Below are 19,971 nucleotides of genomic sequence, written 5' to 3'. Positions count from 1 at the left end.
TCATCAAACTTATTACCATTAAAATATATATAAAATATAAAATAAGTTATTCGTTTATTGTTCGTAGTGATAAACACTTCAAGCGGGAAAAAGGTACATAAGATTATTTCTTAGGATATTTTGCATGTATAATGTCTAGGAATTTATTATTGTTCTACACTAAACAAAATTAATATTTTTATTGCTATTATTATTTGAATAAATCAAGTAAATATTTTCTTATACACACATTTGCAGATATATCTAACGTTATCAGCTCTAATTACTTGTCACGTGAGTGCAAATTATGAGTACGAGCGTGCGAAAAGTTTGAGCCCAGAGAGTACAACGCATCCTTGGTATAAGCAGTATGAGGTTTACGAGAGTGCTCCTTCTGAGATTCTGCCTCATTATAATTTTTATGGATTTAAAGATCGACCTGTAGGTTATTCCGGAAGTCCATCTGAGCCTTTCCCGATTACTAAGAAAGAACCTATCGAAGAGAAAAACTTGAAAAAGATTCCATTTTATGCGTTCGCTAACAAAGATTCCACGAGGTACAAGGAATTGACTCCTAATTTTGGAGTTGCGCATTGTCAAGAGATTAAGGTGAAATCGGCCGGAAAGAATGGCGAACCAAGGAAAGGCATTACGACTTGCTACAATTGCAAGGATCCCAAAACTAAATCCACATACGAACGTTGTTTATATAGTAGTAATCCAGAAGAGAGCACATCCGCTAATACGAAGGTAGAACGTTACCTATCCGCGCCTGCTGGCTTCAGATATCGAAGGTAATGATATTAAAGTATTCTTCGAACGCACATAAAAATGTCATACTCGACAATTTATTGAAAGTTTGTTAAAATTTAATATTTGCATTTGAAAAGACAATTTTATCAATTTAATATTTATGATGCTATAGTTACGTGTTCGAAAAGTCTTACCCCATTCGGAACTTAACTGTACATTTAAAAAAAAAAGATAAAGAAAAGGTGTCAAGTGCACGCGTCAATAAGACGTTTAAATTGAAATTTAAAAAAAACTTAATTCACCCGATTAATTTCTACTAACTTTATTGTTACTATTATTACTATTATTTACTATCGTAGGTCCAATTTCGAAAGAAATAAAAATAATTATGGACAATTAGGGAGTCCTTACCGGTTCACTGATGAATATTTTACTGATGCCAGTCATGACGTACCGGCTGCGTACAAAAACAAGGGAGAACAATGCGATAAGGTCGTGAAAGATTCCATGGTGTGCATGGTGTGCAAGGATCCTAAGACCAATGGCAAATACGAGCAGTGCTCGTACGTACGGCAGCCACATGAGAAAGCGTACTCCTATGCCAAATCCAGTTCATTTGGAAAACCTCGGGAAAACGATAGCGACGAACGTCCCGAGTCAACTTCTCATTCCGAAGATGACGAGGAGTCTAATGAGCAAACAGATCGTAGTCCGAGTACTGTAGAGCCTCGCGAATACTCTTATCCTACCGAGGATTATTCCGAGAAGGCTTCGACAGTGGATAAACGAGAAGAAGCACAGGATGCTCCTTCAGCAGATTGTAAACAGATAGAAAAAGATTCCAAGACCTGCACGGTGTGCAAGGACCCGAAGACAGGCGGTACTTATGAAAAATGCACGTATAATTATCAACCCAGCGATAAGTTATATAAATACAGCAAATCAAAAAGCTTTGGATATCCGGATAAGAAATCGGAATCCATTCGAGATTTAAACAAAACTCAAACATTGGACAAATCGAAAAATTACGATTATCCGCAAAGCTCCGAGTCTACGCATGATTATTCAGGTAAGTTTTTATTTTATGTTAATTCCTAAATTACACAGTTCAACAAATTTTTTTTTAAGTAATTTATTTTCTCGAATAACATTTCGCGTAATTATTTTAATGTTCACAAGGAAACTTTGCGAACTAAAATAATTTATCAATTATTTATGCAAACGGATACAGCTATAGAATAAATTATTCGATTTATAAATTATAGAAATTCTCGACTGCAATGGTATTTTAGAGAATGTATGTATCTACATATGAATTGATTTTACAGAGAAATCGGAACCCTCTACTTATCCACGGAGATCCGACAGAGCCGGAGAAGCTCAAGTCCCGAATGAGTCCGACGGTACATCTCACGATTCATCCGACTACAGTAGCGATTATTCTATTCCCGAAAAATCGAGTGATTATCAATTTCCATCGCGTAACAACGACAACGACCACGAATCTTACGAAAGCCAAAAGACACCTTCCTCAAAACCTGTTTCTGAACATTACTCCGAAAATATCGGCGCGGATAATTGTAAAACGATTCAGAAGGATTCGATGACGTGCAAGGTTTGCAAGGATCCGGAAACGGGCAACGATTTCGAACAGTGTTCGTACTCGTATCAGCCCAGTGACAAGCTTTACTCTTACAGTAAATCCAGCTCGTTTGGCAATCCAAAGAACGATAAATCCGAGCAAACGTCGCACGAAGACGAGCACCCGTCAGACAGTTCCGAGACTACGAAGAAGTCTTACGGCGAATACGTCCCAGGACAAGCTTACGAAGCTTCGACAGCGGATGAAACAAGGTCCAAGGATGATGCGGAAGGCAAGAAAGGAGTGGACGCCGGATACTTGGACACTGTGAAAAAGAAGGCCGAGATCGAGGAGTTCATGCACAACTTTCGAAAGGAGGATCGATCCAAGTGTAAAAAGATCACGCGCGATAAAATGACTTGCTACCAGTGCGTCGACGACGAAGGCTTTCAGAAAGAGGAATGCGCATTTGTCACCGGACGCGAACCTGACAAGGATCAGCTCGTGTTTCACGAGACGAAAGAATTTCAAGTTGATGCCGCACCGTCACGAAATATTCGCGACTTCAAGCCTACAAGCTCGAGGAAGACGAAGGCGGTAGAGTCTTTGGAGCCCAGCGCGTCAGCTAGCAGAAATACTTATGTTAGACTGGAGAAGCCGGACAATGAATATCCTGACGAAGCGTCGTATACGGCCGCGGCGGAGGAGACGAAGGAGGCCGAACCGTATGATTACACGTCGGAAACAAGAGCTAAATACGACAAGGTCCTTAAATTAACTCTTCCGGCGTACATGTTTAGTACTTCGGAACACGAAGCGGCGTTTGACGAGATCGTAGCTTCCAGCCATAATGATAATTAGGCATTCGTTGGCACTATTATTGCTTCTTCTTATCATTACGTATCCCGTTACCCTTTATCTTCAAATTGGAAATTTCTCGGTACAAGACATTCTACTCCAGCGTTTTCATTGTACTTGAGAATATTAGCATTATATCTTCGTTATCTAGTTTATAGCATTTAGAATTTATTTGAGTATACATGACTTGATATTTATAATTAAACAAATACTTATCGATGCAATGTAATTATTTAGTTTATATAATTATAGCTTGCTAAAGCATTGCATCACGAATTTAATATCGCGATTGCCGTAATTATTTCTAATTAAACATCTAATGGAGTCTGTCGTAATTAGTATAGTCGTAAAAACAGACTTGACGATGCTTGCAAAATATTTTTAAAATTGAAAAATTATGTGTTTAAAGTTTTCAACTTTTCGTACAAACCTCTCTATCCCCACTTCTTGTTTGCATAAAAATATTCGAAATACAAAATAATTTCATATGGTCCAGAAGCTGTTTTTCTAGTTATGATATTTTATATTCGGAATACATCAAGAATACAGTCTCCAAAAGCCGTGAAAAGAAATTATGGAGCAGTGAAAATTAATCGACAATTTCAAATTGGACTTACATATGTTTCTCTCAAAGATAATTTATACACTCTATATATATGCATTTTTAATATTCATATAATATATATGATGATCTTTGTGGATCAATGACAAGTGGATTGAGATTATTCAGCATACCTGACTGACGGTATCGCGAATAATAGGAAATACGTTGTCTCGTATATATTGCGATCTTAAAATAGACACGAGCTATTTTGGCGAGCAGCGGCGGACGGCCGGCGAGCGGCGAAAGACGGTCGGTCGGCGCGCGGTGGACCAGCGCGCGAGAGCAACGCAATGCGGCGATCAAATCGGTAAAGATGTAAGACCGTGGAGTCACATCGTCAGCTCTTGCGTGCCAGTCTGTAAAGTCACGACGAGGTCTGAGCACCAAGCGAATCGAAGCGACGGTCTGTAGTAGCTGCGGGCGCGCGCTAGTGTCGGCATCGTTGCTGCTCGTATACCTTTTAATATCCGTCTTCTCCTCTCCAACTTTTGGAATCCCAAAAGTAGTATAGAGAACCGGTTTCTCTCTCTCTCTCTTTCTCTTTCTCTCTCTTCCTTTTTCTCCCTCGACTAGTGAGCAGCGGCATAAGCCAGCGTACGGAATCGACAGTCAGTGAATTACGAAATTATTCTGGATATGAACTCTTCGACACTCGTCGGGTAAGATTTTATCATTTATTCCGAATTGCGAATCCGTCGTTGAAACGCGCGCGACTTCTCAAGTGGCCTGACATCGCCTTCTTGTACTTTTCAAATCGCTAGAAATAAAAACTTATTCCATGAAGGATGAGTATATACGTTGGAGAAGAAAGAAGGAGGAACAATGGGAGTGCTCGCTACGTAAGAGAAACGAAAAAAAAAAAAAAAATTGTCGGAACAGCGGAGTACTTAAAATTTAGCTGGTCTTACAATTAGTATTAAGTTCAAGCTTATTCCCCAGCACCGAATTGAATTATCCTCAATCTGACACTATAACTATTGGAATTATGATTAAAATCTTAGTTACATTAAATGTCAAAAATTATTTTATATAATGTTTATATTTTATCTCAAAACACACACACACACACATACACACAAAATTGAAAAAGAGACAGACCTCGTGGAAGCAGGAGAGATGGAACTCGTTTTTCGATCGTCTGTATTGAATCGAGCGTCGCAAGGCCAGATCGGCCTTGCCGTGTCGTGTTCCAAGGAGGACACATATTTCACCGTGAAGAAACGAGTGATGCTCGTTCGACGAAAAGATTTGATTTGAAGCGCAGCTTTTTCGCGAGTCGGCGCATTTTTGCGCCCAGTCAGAAAAATGCCTCGCGCGCGCTTCGGCGCACATTTCAGGTAAAGAGATACCTCTTTTCTCGGGTAAAGAAAATAGGTACTCACGATAATACTTTCTTACATTACATAGTATTTGACAATAGTATTTTAATTCTTGTGCAGCTAACGTTTTTAAAGCCCGAGTTTTTCGTCTTCGTTATACCCTTTAGTGAATTTCGAAAAGTCTCTTTATTCGATACGTCGATTGTGAGACGATCACACATTTACCCCGGTGTTAGAAATCCTAAAAATAAAATGATTGTAAGCGTTTTAATATGCGAGGCTCCACTGCGCAAGTCCGCCCGTGCTAAAATTACTCTCGTTCGTGTATCTACCTAAATACACTTCTACTTGCTGCGGCTCATTGGCTGGGTTCCGAGCGTTACGGTGTGGCCGCCATCGGCATGACCGATTTGATTCGCCATGACCGAAACTTTTCCGAGAAACTTACGCTCCAAGCAAACTTTGCACAGTTTGTGACAACATGCCGCGGAAGAGAATAAAAGAAATATTTCAGGCAAAAAATCAGTCTTTTTAAAAAAATTTTTACTAATTGTAAGAAGCGATAATATCCACAAAAAAATGTTAAATTTATTAAAGCAGTAAATTACTGAGATTCCATAAACTTCACGGTGGTTAAAATAAAAAATTAAAAAAAAAAAACATTTATTTCTAGTAATCATATTAGTCAGCGATACTTTTTTGATAAAAGTAAGGCCGCGGTATACAGCATATCGCGAGTAGTATATTTATGCCAAAGTAACGTAGAAGAAGCTGGCAAATTTTCCACGAGAAGCACTACCTTTTTCAACGAAGCATCTCTGAATCTGCTGAAATCGCGAGTCACGTGTCGTAATGGTCGTGCCAAGATAAAAACGCCCGCGCTCCGACACAGTATTAGATTCGACTCCAAAATTCTATTATTAAAATTTTCAGCTTCTTCTATTCATTGCTAGAGAAGAGTTTTGCTTGATTCGTGAATGAATTATTTGCATAGTCATATGTAACTATCAATGAAATTAATGTATTCTGCATATTATTCGCTTTCAATACTTTGTAATTTGAATTTTATGTTAGACTCTTTATCTGATATCTTGTTGATAAATTTGCATATAAAAAACTATCTATACACGCATGTTTTACTATTCCCAGACGTATAAATATACATACGTGTTAAATTATTATAAAAACATTGTTTATCATTATCGCTCCGATTTTATCGTATTTCTTTGAAAGGATTTATTATTTTAAGACTTAACACGATTTTACTCAGAAATCACACTGAGTTTACAGTATAAAAATAAATCGACAAAATATACATAATTTCGGGTCTAAAGAAGGTTTTCAATGAAATTGCCTATATTTAATTCGCAATCTTTTTTTACCTTATTTTTCGTATATGTGGAATTTTGAAAATTTTTTTGTAACTTTTTCTCTTAATTCTTCAACAGTAATATTGTCGATGGTGTATAACGACCTACATTTACACAACTGTAAGATACTTTCTGATCGCACTACGATTTCTCAGTAATCAATGTTGTTTAATCCTTTTAAAGGTATGTCTGACCGTATTATCCTAAAAGACATTTTAATCAGCTTTCGTCGAATTGCACGTAGTTTTCGATCGACAGAAGAAACATGAATGACTAATCAAATATTTTTTCATCAATTTCGTCAAATTAATTATCGCGGCGGTTTTACACATAGAAAACAAAAGCGCCGGCAAATCTTGCTATTATCATGCAAATTAATAATTTTATGAAGTAATTAAAGATTTGTTTGTAAACTCTCAAATTCAATTGTTTGAAAATTCAATCGCAATTAATTACTACAATTTGTATAAATCATGTTAAATTATATATTAAATTTGTACGTATATATGAAACCTGAATGTACGTACGTGCGCAAAGCATGAATACACACAAGATGATTCATCTTTCAAGTAGTTGCATTCCAGTGATAAGATAGCACTGTCTCATGCGAATGAATAAGAGTGGATTAATTATTCCTTCCAAATACGAGAAAAAAAAAACCACGAGAAAACGATTTTCATTTTATCTGAATGTATTTTATAGTGCTGCATTTTATGTATTGCATAGGAAACAGGTTTTAGCCTAAATGTGTCAATTAGTATGTTTAAATTATAGTAAAATTACAGGTTGTGTTACATGAAAAAAAAAATATTATCACGCACTGTATAATACTATAAAATTATATTTTTATTTTGTAAAAGAAATGTATTAAAATTATACGAAATAATTCGGAAACTGGGTTTATGTAATAAAAATATTGATTTGAAGAGGTTATTTTATGATACATTTGATATCTCTGTCTATTCAGAAGTGAACTTTATGCTAAAGTGAACTCTTCATTATATCTTTAGCTAAAAAAATATATTACGTAACTTATACTTTATTCAAATTATAATAAATTGTTTAATTTTTATTTACAGAAATCCGAATGTCATGGTCGCAGGTATGTACACATGTCTTCTTTCTATGATAGAAAGAAATAAATATATATTCTTTATATCAGAATTGAAAGAGCTATATCCACAAATGATAGATAATAGTCTTCATGTAGCAAATACAATGGTAAAAAATAATAAAATTAACTATTGACACGTTAAGCATTAGTAAAGTTACATTTACTAATTGTAAGTTTACACTAGAGCAAAGTCAATTAATTACATCGCTTCTTTAATCATATTGTGTACTATCCCTAATCTGTAGCATGATTTCAGGGCCACCTCCACCGCCACCTCCTCCACCTCCCGTGCCTGGTCAATTACCGGCTATGAGGATAAACACTGCCCAAGTAAGATAAAATTATTAAATATATAATTTTTGCAGAACAAATATATTATAATATTAAAATTTGTACTATTGAAAAATCCCTGAATATTACTAAAGTATTTATTCAAATAGTTTTTTTTTTAATTTTTATTATATTTATAGTTAAAATCAAATTGTTTAGAAGAGATAAGAAGCACTCGGCAGTTCATTGCTAAAACGCGAACATGAAAAGCAATAATTATCAAGCGAAATCAAGCCAAAAGTTGAAATTAAATCTAAACACTAACGTAGTTTATTATATATCATCGAAATGATCACAAAAATTCCAAATTCTATATACGTGAAAAAATATTGCGAATTATATAAATAAATTTCAATAGAATCTTCCCTCAAACTTAGGCCCAGTTTCACAAACGTCGGTTAACTTCTAACTTAAGGTTAAAAGTTAACTGATGTTTGTGGAACTGGGCCTTAGACTAGTTTGTCTAAAATTGAAATTATGTAAATATGTTGATATTTGAATTTAGATTTGTTGTTAACGTAATGTATTTGGTAACAGTAAAAATTTAGTTATATTGCCTAACTATTAGCTAATAACTTATCCGATGACACTGTTCGATTCGGAACACACAGAATGCAACAGTAAAGAGACCGCAAGTGGTTAGCAACGATGTTTATGAGCCGCCAGCAGCTATCCAGAATGCCATGCTAACGAAGGATAAGAAACCCTTCACTTATACCCCGGGTATGGGTGGCAAATTAGATCTCTCGCAGATTCGCAGTCCACGAATGGCGAGAAGAGTGGCGAAGAATGCTAATGACGAAGGTATAGAGGGACCACCAAAATCTGCTATCGAGCAACCAAAGCAATCGCCCGCAGTTTCGCCCGCAGCGAATCTCTTGGTGCCTCAGGTCGCGGTACCTGTTTTTCCTTGCAATGTGCCACCTCAGCCTCCCAATAGGATGTCACAATCACCTTCAGTCAATAGAACATTGTCGAACGGTAATTATTCATTTATGTCTTTTCTCCCATCTCTTTCACTGAAAATGATTGTACGATATACGGAGTGTCTCACAATACTTTAATAACGGCGGCGTGTTCCGAATGTCAATTAATGTATCAAAAATTTTAAAACAAAGATCAGTCAAAGTCACGATCAGATTTGAGTTATAAATGATCGGTGATGCAGCGTAATATATGCGCATTCAGGTAAAAAACTAAATATTATACAATATTATACATTGCACATATCATGCAAATGTATAATGACAATTTTGATCAGTTTATAATTCGAAATCTATTATGATATTGTTTCTTCTATTAGGATTTTCTATACCAACCGCTATTTCATGGAACCACTCTATACATATTTAATGAAATTATAATGAAAGTAAGAAGTATTTAAATGGTTCTCCTATAGCTGTAGACAAGCAAGCGGAACCAGCAAGGAACATTATGAAAGTGGATACGAAAGTAGTGCCAGTCGCAGTCACGTCGAGTCAATCGAGCACTCCTGAAAGTCCGAGCACCCCGACCCAAGTTACTTTAGCTAAAGCTCCTACACCTTGGCTGCAAAATAAAAACAAGCCCCAAGAAGAATTGCCCGAATGGGCTAAACGCACGAATGGCAATAAAACGGTTGGCAACGATCTTTCAGAGGACGTAGTTTCTCCGGTTTACGTTCAAGTTCAGCAACTGTCTCCGCAATGTTCGCAACCGAAACAAAAGCAAGAGCAAAAGCAATATTCGATTCCGCAGCATCAACAAACGAGACCGCAACAGTTACCTCAACAGCCGCAGCAGCAGAGGCGGAATGCCGAACCTGTAATGTCACCCCAAACTAATTCGCAATCGCAACACGAACGCGTTGTACCCATCCGAGTAAGTTAAAGGATAAAGTTAATTTCTTGCGTATGCCTACCATCTCTCTCTCTTTCTAAAATACATTTACTTTTCTAAAATATATCCATTATTGTTTTAACGCTACGATATTCTTTAGATCGATGATAGACCATCGGTATTTGATGCGAAGCGTGAATCTGGTCATCATCAGTTTAAACAACCTCCAACTGTGCATCATCAGCAACGATGGGGTCAAGTGCCCGCGCAACATACAGTGGAGAATCAAACGCAGAATTATCCGCAGAATCAAAAACAGCCTCAGATTTATGCCACATCTCGGCCAGAACAACCGGTTGGAACAACTTATATTATCCCCCTTGTAGTGGAAGGTAGCGAGAAGAGAACGATGCCACCAAATATAGCAGCAAGAGTGTAAGTTGATTATTAAAGAAGAATAAATATGTACTTCGATATACTATATAATGAACTTGACATATGCACAATCGAGCCTATTTTATCAAGTATCGCGTGGCACTAGTTTTAACCAACGCATATCTTTAAATTAAAATTATTAATCTGTTTCAATCCTAACTTATTCCTTTATCCGTTAACAAGAATATCCACATAGCTGAGGATGAGTACCTTAAAGTTTATATTTATCTAAAAAATAATTTCAAATAAGTCACGTTTTAAAAAACTTTTAACGAATTTGTCGCTCATGTATTTGTAACGTTTTCAAGTTTATTTTGATTATTAATTACAAGTGAAATTCTTGGGACAGGGTGCAGCAGCGGAGTCCCGATATTAATCAACAACAAGAGCCTGGCCCGATTCAATCGCGATCATTTCGTGTCCTTCAAAAAATTACGGACACGGATGAATTCAATGATGTTGGTTCAGAACAAATACGTAAAATGGAATTAAGCGAAGATGAAAAGCTACTCATGAGTAAATTTAAAGAACAAGGTAGAATAATATTATTTATCCGTCTATTATTTTGATTTTTTTGTTATATCCGTATTTAATGATATATCGATATACGTAACGTACATGAATGAAAAGATTTTCGTTAAATAATAATGATAACTCTCAATAACGTTAAGTATTTTTAAAGGATAATTTATTTAACTTTTCAAATTAAATCATCGCTTAAAAATATTTATATTGTATTTTACAGTCGATCATGAGACTTATCTCCATCAAGAGAAAGATCCGAGATATCGTGGTGCGGCAATACCTTCACGAGCTTTCCGTTTTTTACAAAATATGACAGAAGCGAATGATAACTCAGTTTGCGCTGGTAAGATTGTTTTATATGCAGAATATTTCTGTTAAAAAATTTTACTTTTATGCTGAATTTCACCAATCTTGTTTCTTAAATCAATCAAACCTGATGCCTAAATAATATAAAGATTAGATATAGCAAATATAAACAATAGGAGCATTTTATATGTTACAGCGCCACATAATGTACAAAACGTTGCGAATAAGAGGCAAAATAGAAATTCTAAGTCGTTCGGTAAGTACGCGTAAAAACAAGTTTTGCAAGTTTTTCTCAACTCGATAAAAATAATTGAAATATAATAAATTTGGCTTGCGATAATTCTTCTACAGAAGAGATACAGGCAAACTTGCCACCTAGTGAACAACAAGTACCAGAACCGAAGAAATACACGGGTAGTGCAATTCCTTCTCGATCCTTCAGGATATTACAAGCGATGACAGCATCGGAAAACGATGGTAAATATGCTAAATTGAAACATTTATCTTTTACAAAGTTATCTTTGTTTATAAAATATTTTTAAAAAATTATGGATATTCCTCAAATAGTTTCTTTTGCACTTTTATTCATACAAGATAAGGTCCAAAGTTCCAGTTTTCGAAAAGTATTTACGTTATTTTATAAACCTTTTTACGTGATATTTAACATATATTATACAAATTAATAATTTATCTTTGACATACAAATTCTTTGTTCATAAATTAATTGTAGAAGCTTATTTATCTGTGTACATTAATATATCATAATAAGTGCTTTATATTCTAATTACTACTTTATTGACATAACATACGTCACATTTTTCAAATTTCCCAATCCTGTGTTCACAGGAATAATAAAATTCTCTTGGCTACTGATAAATATATTTATATATGTACACATACATCTAATACACACGCACGCACGCACGCACGCACGCACGTACGCACGCACGCATACATACACGCACGCACACATACACACACACACACACACAGCAGAGACTAAGCAAAGTGTTACACAGATTAATATCTGAGAAACTGCTAAATAAAAATAAAAATAATGTGATAAATATGATGGCAACTCGAAGATCTTTTAAATGTACTACAATTGATTTCTGAAAACTTTCTTGGGAAGAGGGGGAGCAATATATTGATAATTTTAAATAGTATCTATTTTAAAAAGAATTATAAAGAAACTAAGCAACTTTTACTTGAAATAATTTTTTCTAAAAACACCAATTAAAAGTTATCGGCCTTAATAATTAAGAATTTATTGATAGTAGGATCGGTTGATTATAGATATAAAATTAAATTGTTTTTTGCTTCATAAAAAAAATCCTAAGAGCGAAAGTTTAGGTGAACGTAAAAGCTACTGAACAAGTCTTGTATTGTTCAATTCATTATTTATCAAATTGAGTATCTATGAACGCGTGTATAATTTTAGCAAAATTATTGGATAAATCCTTATGGTACTAGTCCTTTACGGTCAGAGAAAAAGAGAGAGACAGAGAGAGAAAGACAGAGAGAGAGAGAGAGAGAGAGAGAGAGAGAGAGAAATAGGATATAAAAATTTATATACAAAATTAATATTTATTTACAATATTTTATATTTTTTATTTTTATCTATTATTGTATTTTATGCAATGTATTTGTCAGTAAAAATCGGTTTTAGAAATTGCAATTACGATATAATTATTTGTACTATGGACTTATCGCACTTACAACCCCGGCCCAGATTCGCACCGGCAATCGAATTGTAACTACAGTTGTATGTTGACAAGTCAAACAAATAAGTTTGTTTAATCATATCATTAAAAGTTACAGATCTAATATGTGACGTTATTGTAATAAACAGATGTGATAAACCGATCTAGAGATGTGATGGTAAACTGATACAGTTTTATTCAACTGTTAATTGTAAAAAATGAAAGACACCTGTCGAAATAACTCAACAAAGATTATGAAATCATTAAAGGATTATTGGTGGCATTATTCTTTTGACAATGTCACTTTTTTATGAGGCTGTCGTTTGTTATTATAAAGACATATAAAAGAAAAAAACTTTTCTCTAATACAACAATTATTAGCTTCAATCTACTTTACATATACACTAATTTGTTGAAAATATTGAAATAAAGCTTTATTTATCTTCAAACATTTATCCTTTCTCAAGTACGATTACAATTAACTAAATATTGGCGAAATTTGTCGCGTTGATTCGCTACAACAATTAACCAAGTCATTGATATTTAATGTTTTCCTTTGAACACAGGATAATTAAATTTTCTCATTTTCTTAGCTAAATAATTTCGCTTTATTCCGTATTAATATACCAATTTTACCGAAGTAAAGTCGACTAGGCATGTATATGTATAAAGGAAAAGGGGAAAACAAAATGTAATTAAAAGCGCGAATAAAATTAGACGTATTTTCGATCTAAGCAAATTTTTATTTAAGTCGTTCGTAAATCAATGCAATACGTAGTACGATTAAGAGAAGGGAATTCAGGCAGAAAAAAATGACGACACGCACGGCTCTGTCTTACGATCTGTGTGTAAAGAATTTAACTTTCTTCTGAATGGATTGTGCTGTTTGTTGTAGCCACACAAGAAAATCGTCAAGCAGATTACACCTGTCGAACAGAGAATAACTTGCCGGGCAATCAGCAAGATGCATTCTTCTCTCCTCGACCCGTTCCCTTCTGGTCGCATTCCGAAGGTTGGTGGGGCTATTATCCTGTGACGTATAATGCTCCATCCAAAAAGCCCGCGAACGAAGCGAACGAACGCTCCTTTCCTTACCTACGATATCCAGACGAAAACGCGTGCGTTGGATATGAATTTTTTTATCCGGTTTATGACGAGAACTTTGCCGACGTGGCACGGATAAGAGCTGTAGACCGAGAAAATTCCTCAGACCAATACGGTTATGTTGCCGTGATTTGCCCTCAACCGGGTCACCATGTTCAATCGGACGTTGATACAAATAACTACAACTATAACAATCGCTGTAACACTATCCATTCGTCTCCCGCTCAGGACAATAGATATTTTGTGCAAAACGGCTCGGTCAATGAATCAGGAAACACCTTGCCCGACGAGATTAATCACTTGGATGCACAGTCGAATGAGGGGTACAATCCCAAAAATGTTTGCGAGAGCTACGACAGTGACAGGAATTGTCTTATGACGGCGATGAACATAGTTGACGAGGAAGACGGCTCATCGGACAAACCCAACGAAACTATAATCTCTAATAACATCGAAAAATCTAAGAAGACATTTGGCCTACATATTAACGTGCCTAATTACACATATGTAGACACCAGCGATTCTAGCGATTCCAGCGATTGCAGCGATTCCAATGATTCGAGCGACTCCAGCGATTCTATCTCCGATAACGAGCACTTTTCGGATTCTTGCCGGAAATATTGTAACGATACTATGTCCAATAATACATTATCAAATAGTGATTCGGATTCATACGAGGGTTATTCTATGGATTTAAACACTTACGAGAAACTGAAGAGAAATCCGCGTGCTATTTCTTCTGATAAGAATAGTACTGATCCCACTGCTCATTCGGAATGCTCGACTAATGTTGATAATGTTGATAATTCATGCGGACATTCGCAAAACGATTCCGAGAATAGTAACGACAAGATACTTCCTAAGAAGAATCATATCGATTATTCGAACGATCGAAATTCTTGCGTAACGTTGAAACAAGATCTCGCGACGCAGGAATGCAACGAGGATGATCACACCGATAATCAAGGCAATCTCGACTCTTGTTCCAGTAAGACAAATTCTATAGGCAACAGCGTATCGAATACGGAACAGCGCGATCAAGAGAACCCGGTAACTGACAACATCGTTCCTCATCAGTTGAGTATAATTTACGAGGACGTGGAACGATTGAGTTCTGAGAGTCTTTATAGCGAAAGTAAAAAGAAAATCGATGGACGAAATGAAACTTCTCTCGAGATGATCGATGATCCGCCTGACGACGCCGAAGCTACGATGGTCAGCGTGAGTTTACCCCTGAAATTCAAGTTTTCTGTGTCTGAAGACAATGAGGATATCACTACCGTGACAGTTGGCAATAGCGAAATAAAGGCAGAAAAATCCTGCGGCGGATATTCCGTGAAAAATGATAACAACGACGACGTTTGCGTCAACTACCATATTGGCAACGACACTAGCGTGGATTTTACTGTGAAGAGACACACGTCAGATGAAACGTGCGCAACTGCGAGCACAAGAGATAAGGCGAGTATTGATACCGCGGTACCGCACGTGGACTTCACTTTCAAGAAAGATCCGACGAATGTTAGCGAAACTAACTGCAAAGAACAGAACACAGAGACGGGATTTCCAGTTACAAAAACCGCGGGATCTCATGGAATAAACTTTAAAGAATCAGCGTCGAAGAATGCCGGTGACTGTATCACTGATTCCGAATCGGTAACAGCTACGCGAGATACATTAGTAAACGATGGAAATTGTATCCAAGCGGAATCCGCTTGTAACAATTTCGGAGACATCGATGTCAGCGGAACGACCGCCGAGTCGAAACTCGTCACGTCCGAACGTTCTTGGATGCGAAATTTCGAGACGCTCCAAGTTCCCGTCGTCGATACAAATCAAACAAGTCAGAAGAACTGTTGCGTAATTGCGGATAACAATGATGATCGATGTGTCGACCCGGAACTCTATCAGACAGACACGAAATACTTGCTGAGTGTTCAAGACTCTCGTGAAGACACCGATGACGAGGATAGTGGAGTTACTTCCGATATAAGCCGGATGATATCTGAGATCGACACGGAGTGTCGCGAGATCGACACAGATTCGGAATGTGCCACTTCGAAAAAGCAAAAGAAGTATCAACGAACGCAAACGCACTCGCGACTCTTTCGGCTTCTGAACGACGACTCCAATTTATCCGATTCTATAACTAGCACAGATCCTGGTTCCAGGAAGGAGTATCTCAGCTTGCCGCTTAAGACGAACGCGTTCAACTACGACGACAGTTATTGCTCCAACTATTCCAGCGGTTTAACGTCCCCCGAATATTCGCCTATTCAGGAGCAGTCCTGTCGAAAGTTTCACGACGCGGCGACGAGCGGAAATGCCGCGAGCTTACCGGACGTTAAGCCTCACCATTCGGAACAGATCCCCTCGAAAGACAATTCGTATTTTCTGTCCTGGAAGAACGCAAAGTTGCCTAATCTACACGAGCACGATGCTATACCCTCTTTAGCTTTCAAGATCCTCAACAGTAAGACGCCCCTATGGACCTACAAGGTGAACGTACTGTGCCCGAGAATCAAGAGTACGAAAAGCGTGCCGCAAGCCTTGCTGGCACGGCAAATCGACAAGAACTAACGATTCCGTCGGTGATCACCTCCTATTCCCGACATCCTTGTGCGAACGCTAAACCAACTATTGCTGACGGCCTTAGGGTAGAATGGGGGCCATTTTGCCGCTGCGAACAACCGCTCTCCAACCGATCCACGGGACATATTTTTTTCTCGATTCTCTTCACAAGACAGGGCTGAGTGTGCCCAAGGCGCTCTACGGGCTACGTGATTTTTTTTTCTATCGGTACATATCGTTTCCATATATTCGTGTATCATTCTTGATTTCTTCTCCATACTTCCCACTTTCCTTTTTTTTCGTTTTTTTTGTCATTTACAGTTGAACCTCTATATTTGTAACATATCGCGATCGAACAATCGTCCTATTTTTAATACTTCCTATTTTTAATACTTCTTTTTAAATCCATTTTTACATGCGCAGAATGAAAATAGTTATTGACAGATGGACACGCGTAATATCTTTCATTTTTCACTCGCGGATTTCACACTAGCTGCGTATGGTCACATGTTTACCTGAGAAATGTAAAGCTGTAGGCGGAGAGGGGACAGGAGGGGACGCAAAAAGTGTTAAGAATACGGAGATTTGACTGTTATTATTTTCTTTTTTTTTCTGTACTTATCAATAATTCAATTATAGACGCATGTAAAATCTATTCCCTCTTTTTCTTTCGTTCTCTCTCTCTCTCTCTCTCTTTCTCCTTTTTTTTTTACATTTCGCAAAAAGCCTTAATTTATTAGATACCAACGCTTGATTGCTTTATGCATGTTTGTGACTAATACTGATTAAGAAACACAAAATTGAAATTCCAAAAAATTCGAGAAACGAATAAACAACGTCACGGAAGAAATTATTTGATAGTTTGATAAAGTTCACGTATATATCAAGTACAATAACTATTGTGGTTGTTTAATATTAAATTTCATATAAATGTACAAAATAAAAAAATTATAAGAGAAAGGAGTAGCGAAAGATTGATATAACCGAAACATATATGTGTATATATGTATATATTGTGTATACACACAACATATACATATAAACATATTTATATGTATATATTATATGTATACATATAAGCATATGTACACTTCCACACTCGTTCGTTCACTCACACACACAATTCCAAACACATACAACACACACAATACTTAAATTTTTCTTAAACAAAGTATACATGATCTACAATATATGTATATACTTTTTAAATTTTGTTTTTTTTTTTTGTATGTAGACTGTAGACAATATAAAGATTGCTCCTTGAGAAATATAATTCGTTATTTTTTTCAGGTCCCGATACAACTGATTACTGAGGATTGATGAAATTCTGCTTAGAGACAGAGTCGGATTATTTAGTGCGCTTTTTTTCTATTTTGTTTACAATAATCCATAGTACTTACGTCGCCGCTTGCCGATCCATCGACGAAAAATTAATCAAAGGTTGTCTTCAAAGTGGGCTGTAAATCGCTTATAAATTATTTGGATTTTAGTATCTAATGCTTGCGCGTTGAATGGGACTTGGCCCCATATAATTTTTCCAACAATATGAAAATATTGAATTTTGTTTTTAATCGTTATTATATAATGATATTGAATATTTGTATTCTGTGTAATATTCTGTAAGTAATTAATTTAAATTCGCTTTTAAAATTTCAATTAACTATAATAAGCATTAATTTACAAGATTTTTAAATCTATTTCCTAAGAAAAAAGTACTTGAACAGTCTTATTAAGAGACTGGCTGCCTGTTGTCTACATGTTGCAATTATATATATATATTATATTATGTGAGCACAAACACGTTTGTTTAAAGATGAATGGATCGTTATAGAAATTGTAATAACACTCTTTTTAAAAATATTAATCATAATTTAAAAGTATATGTGTAAACGTACATGTGTATACATATATGTATTGTTAATCTTGTTACCTGAATCTATCACTGTATTACTTATCCAAGATGTAAAATAAATTATTTATAAAATTGATAATGCTAATAAATAACTATCTAATTATTTATCGCAATATGACCAAACGTACACATTATATTATAATATAATGTATTATTAATAATATACATATTATATAACACGTTATTAATTAAATTTAACAGTTCTGCTTTATTGTAAACAAGTTTCTACATTATTATTTTAATCTGTGACAAGTCGTATTTATTTTTACTATTAGACGGAAATAATGCATAAATATGCAATCTAATATTCACAGATTTGTTACCATTTATACAAAATTGATCGTCACTCACCGACCGATGCGCAACGGGCGGAGTTATTCGGCCACAGAGCTACGATGATTCTGTAACATAAGAAAGAAAGATTCAAATTAAAGCAGGCGTTCAAAATGATGACGTTTCAAAAAATAATTTATACGCGCGTCTAATTCATATTTTAATTAGATTTACTAATATAATTATCTATTTTCTGGGGAGAATAAACTTTTATAAAATTTTAGAATGGTTTCTCCTTCTCAAATTATTTTCAATTTATCGAGATAAAACGGCTCGAATAAATGAGAAATAATTAAATTAATTTTAAGAAAAACACTCACCCCAAGGTTGCTCCGCCGGTGCCCGATGTCTCTGCCAGACCTACTCCTCCTCCTCTCAGGATGGGATTGTCAGGCCGTCTCCTGCTCCTTCAGTTGCACAGGAGACTCACTCACAGAATCACTGTCCGATATTCCGCGATCGAGAGCGAATAAAGTAACTGTCATAACACGTACGATCGCGATACTTAATTTATTAGACGACACTCCCGGGATGAAACGACCGACGTATTGCGGCGCACTTCCATTGGCTGCGTTCTGCCGATACTCCGCTAGCCTAGCGATCGTGAGCAGTCGCTCGTTTCCTCTTCTTTGACCCAATGGATTAAAAGGAGAGGAAACGAGCGAAAACGAGCGACTGCTCACGATTGCTAGGCTAGCGGAGTATCGGCAGAACGCAGCCATTATTTAAATCCGACAACTTACCGAGCTGCTTTCTCCGCTCGGAACGCAGCCAACTTCGTGCCGACGCCGACGCGACGCCGCGCCGTGCCGCGCGGATACAACGCAAGTCGAGTCAACAGCCGAAAAGAGAGAGAGAGAGAGAGAGAGAAAGAGAGAGAGACACACGCTTGCGACACAATTCGAGCACGTAAAATTCCGCGAGATGCAAACGCAATTAAACGGTCAACACATCACACACATCACCGCGCCTCGTCATTTCAAATCACGCACGATACGCATACTCCGTCACATTACCTCCCACGATAATCCGACGATTCGCGTATATTCCGGGTTCCCGGAAACGCGAAAGCGGTGACCAAATTCTCAAATCCATTCAAATGAATTCCTTCGAGAGGCAATCGCGTCCGGCGTTGAATAAATCGCGACGAAACGTTAGTCGAGCACTCGATCCGATCGTCCTCTCACTCCCGTGGGCGATAATAGTCCATTCACAACACAAGAAACTTAGATTCGGCGTATATTTAATTTTGTATTCACTTGACTCCGATTCCCGTAAATCGCACGAGACGCGTGCGCAACGACCAGCGGCTTCAGCCATGTTCGTGAATCGGCGCGAACGGCGAAAATCAGTCT

At 36.6% G+C, this 19,971-nt stretch overlaps 2 protein-coding genes across 2 annotated transcripts; both read left to right on the top strand.

Annotated features, from left to right (window-relative positions):
• Positions 1-201: 201 nt before the first annotated feature.
• On the top strand, positions 202-4,435 carry LOC139811439 (uncharacterized; the record flags this gene model as incomplete). The annotated part of the gene is made up of 3 exons (XM_071775727.1): positions 202-773; positions 1,092-1,801; positions 2,061-4,435. Coding segments are annotated over 3 exons (2,397 nt in total), but the record flags the coding sequence as incomplete, so codon positions are not given.
• On the top strand, positions 4,100-18,375 carry LOC139811959 (uncharacterized). The gene is made up of 12 exons (XM_071776497.1): positions 4,100-4,435; positions 7,545-7,567; positions 7,836-7,909; positions 8,521-8,890; positions 9,315-9,769; positions 9,888-10,162; positions 10,512-10,696; positions 10,908-11,030; positions 11,190-11,249; positions 11,345-11,470; positions 13,592-16,599; positions 17,662-18,375. Exons 1-11 carry the CDS (start codon positions 4,413-4,415, stop codon positions 16,378-16,380), a joined length of 4,503 nt encoding a protein of 1,500 aa, XP_071632598.1. The 5' UTR covers positions 4,100-4,412; the 3' UTR covers positions 16,381-16,599; positions 17,662-18,375.
• The last annotated feature ends 1,596 nt before the right edge of the window (positions 18,376-19,971 follow it).

The sequence above is a fragment of the Temnothorax longispinosus genome, chromosome 4 (assembly GCF_030848805.1).
Source record: "Temnothorax longispinosus isolate EJ_2023e chromosome 4, Tlon_JGU_v1, whole genome shotgun sequence".
NCBI lineage: Eukaryota > Metazoa > Arthropoda > Insecta > Hymenoptera > Formicidae > Temnothorax > Temnothorax longispinosus.
Note: the sequence above shows the minus strand (reverse complement) of the source record. Positions and strands in the feature narration are given on the sequence as shown.

Excerpts from the sequence above, each read along its gene's own strand:
- LOC139811959 (XM_071776497.1), top strand. The coding sequence starts at position 4,413 with ATGAACTCTTCGACACTCGTCGG. Across the intron at positions 9,770-9,887 it reads AACGCGTTGTACCCATCCGA|ATCGATGATAGACCATCGGT; the intron begins GTAAGTTAAAGG and ends GATATTCTTTAG. Across the intron at positions 10,163-10,511 it reads CCAAATATAGCAGCAAGAGT|GGTGCAGCAGCGGAGTCCCG; the intron begins GTAAGTTGATTA and ends TTCTTGGGACAG.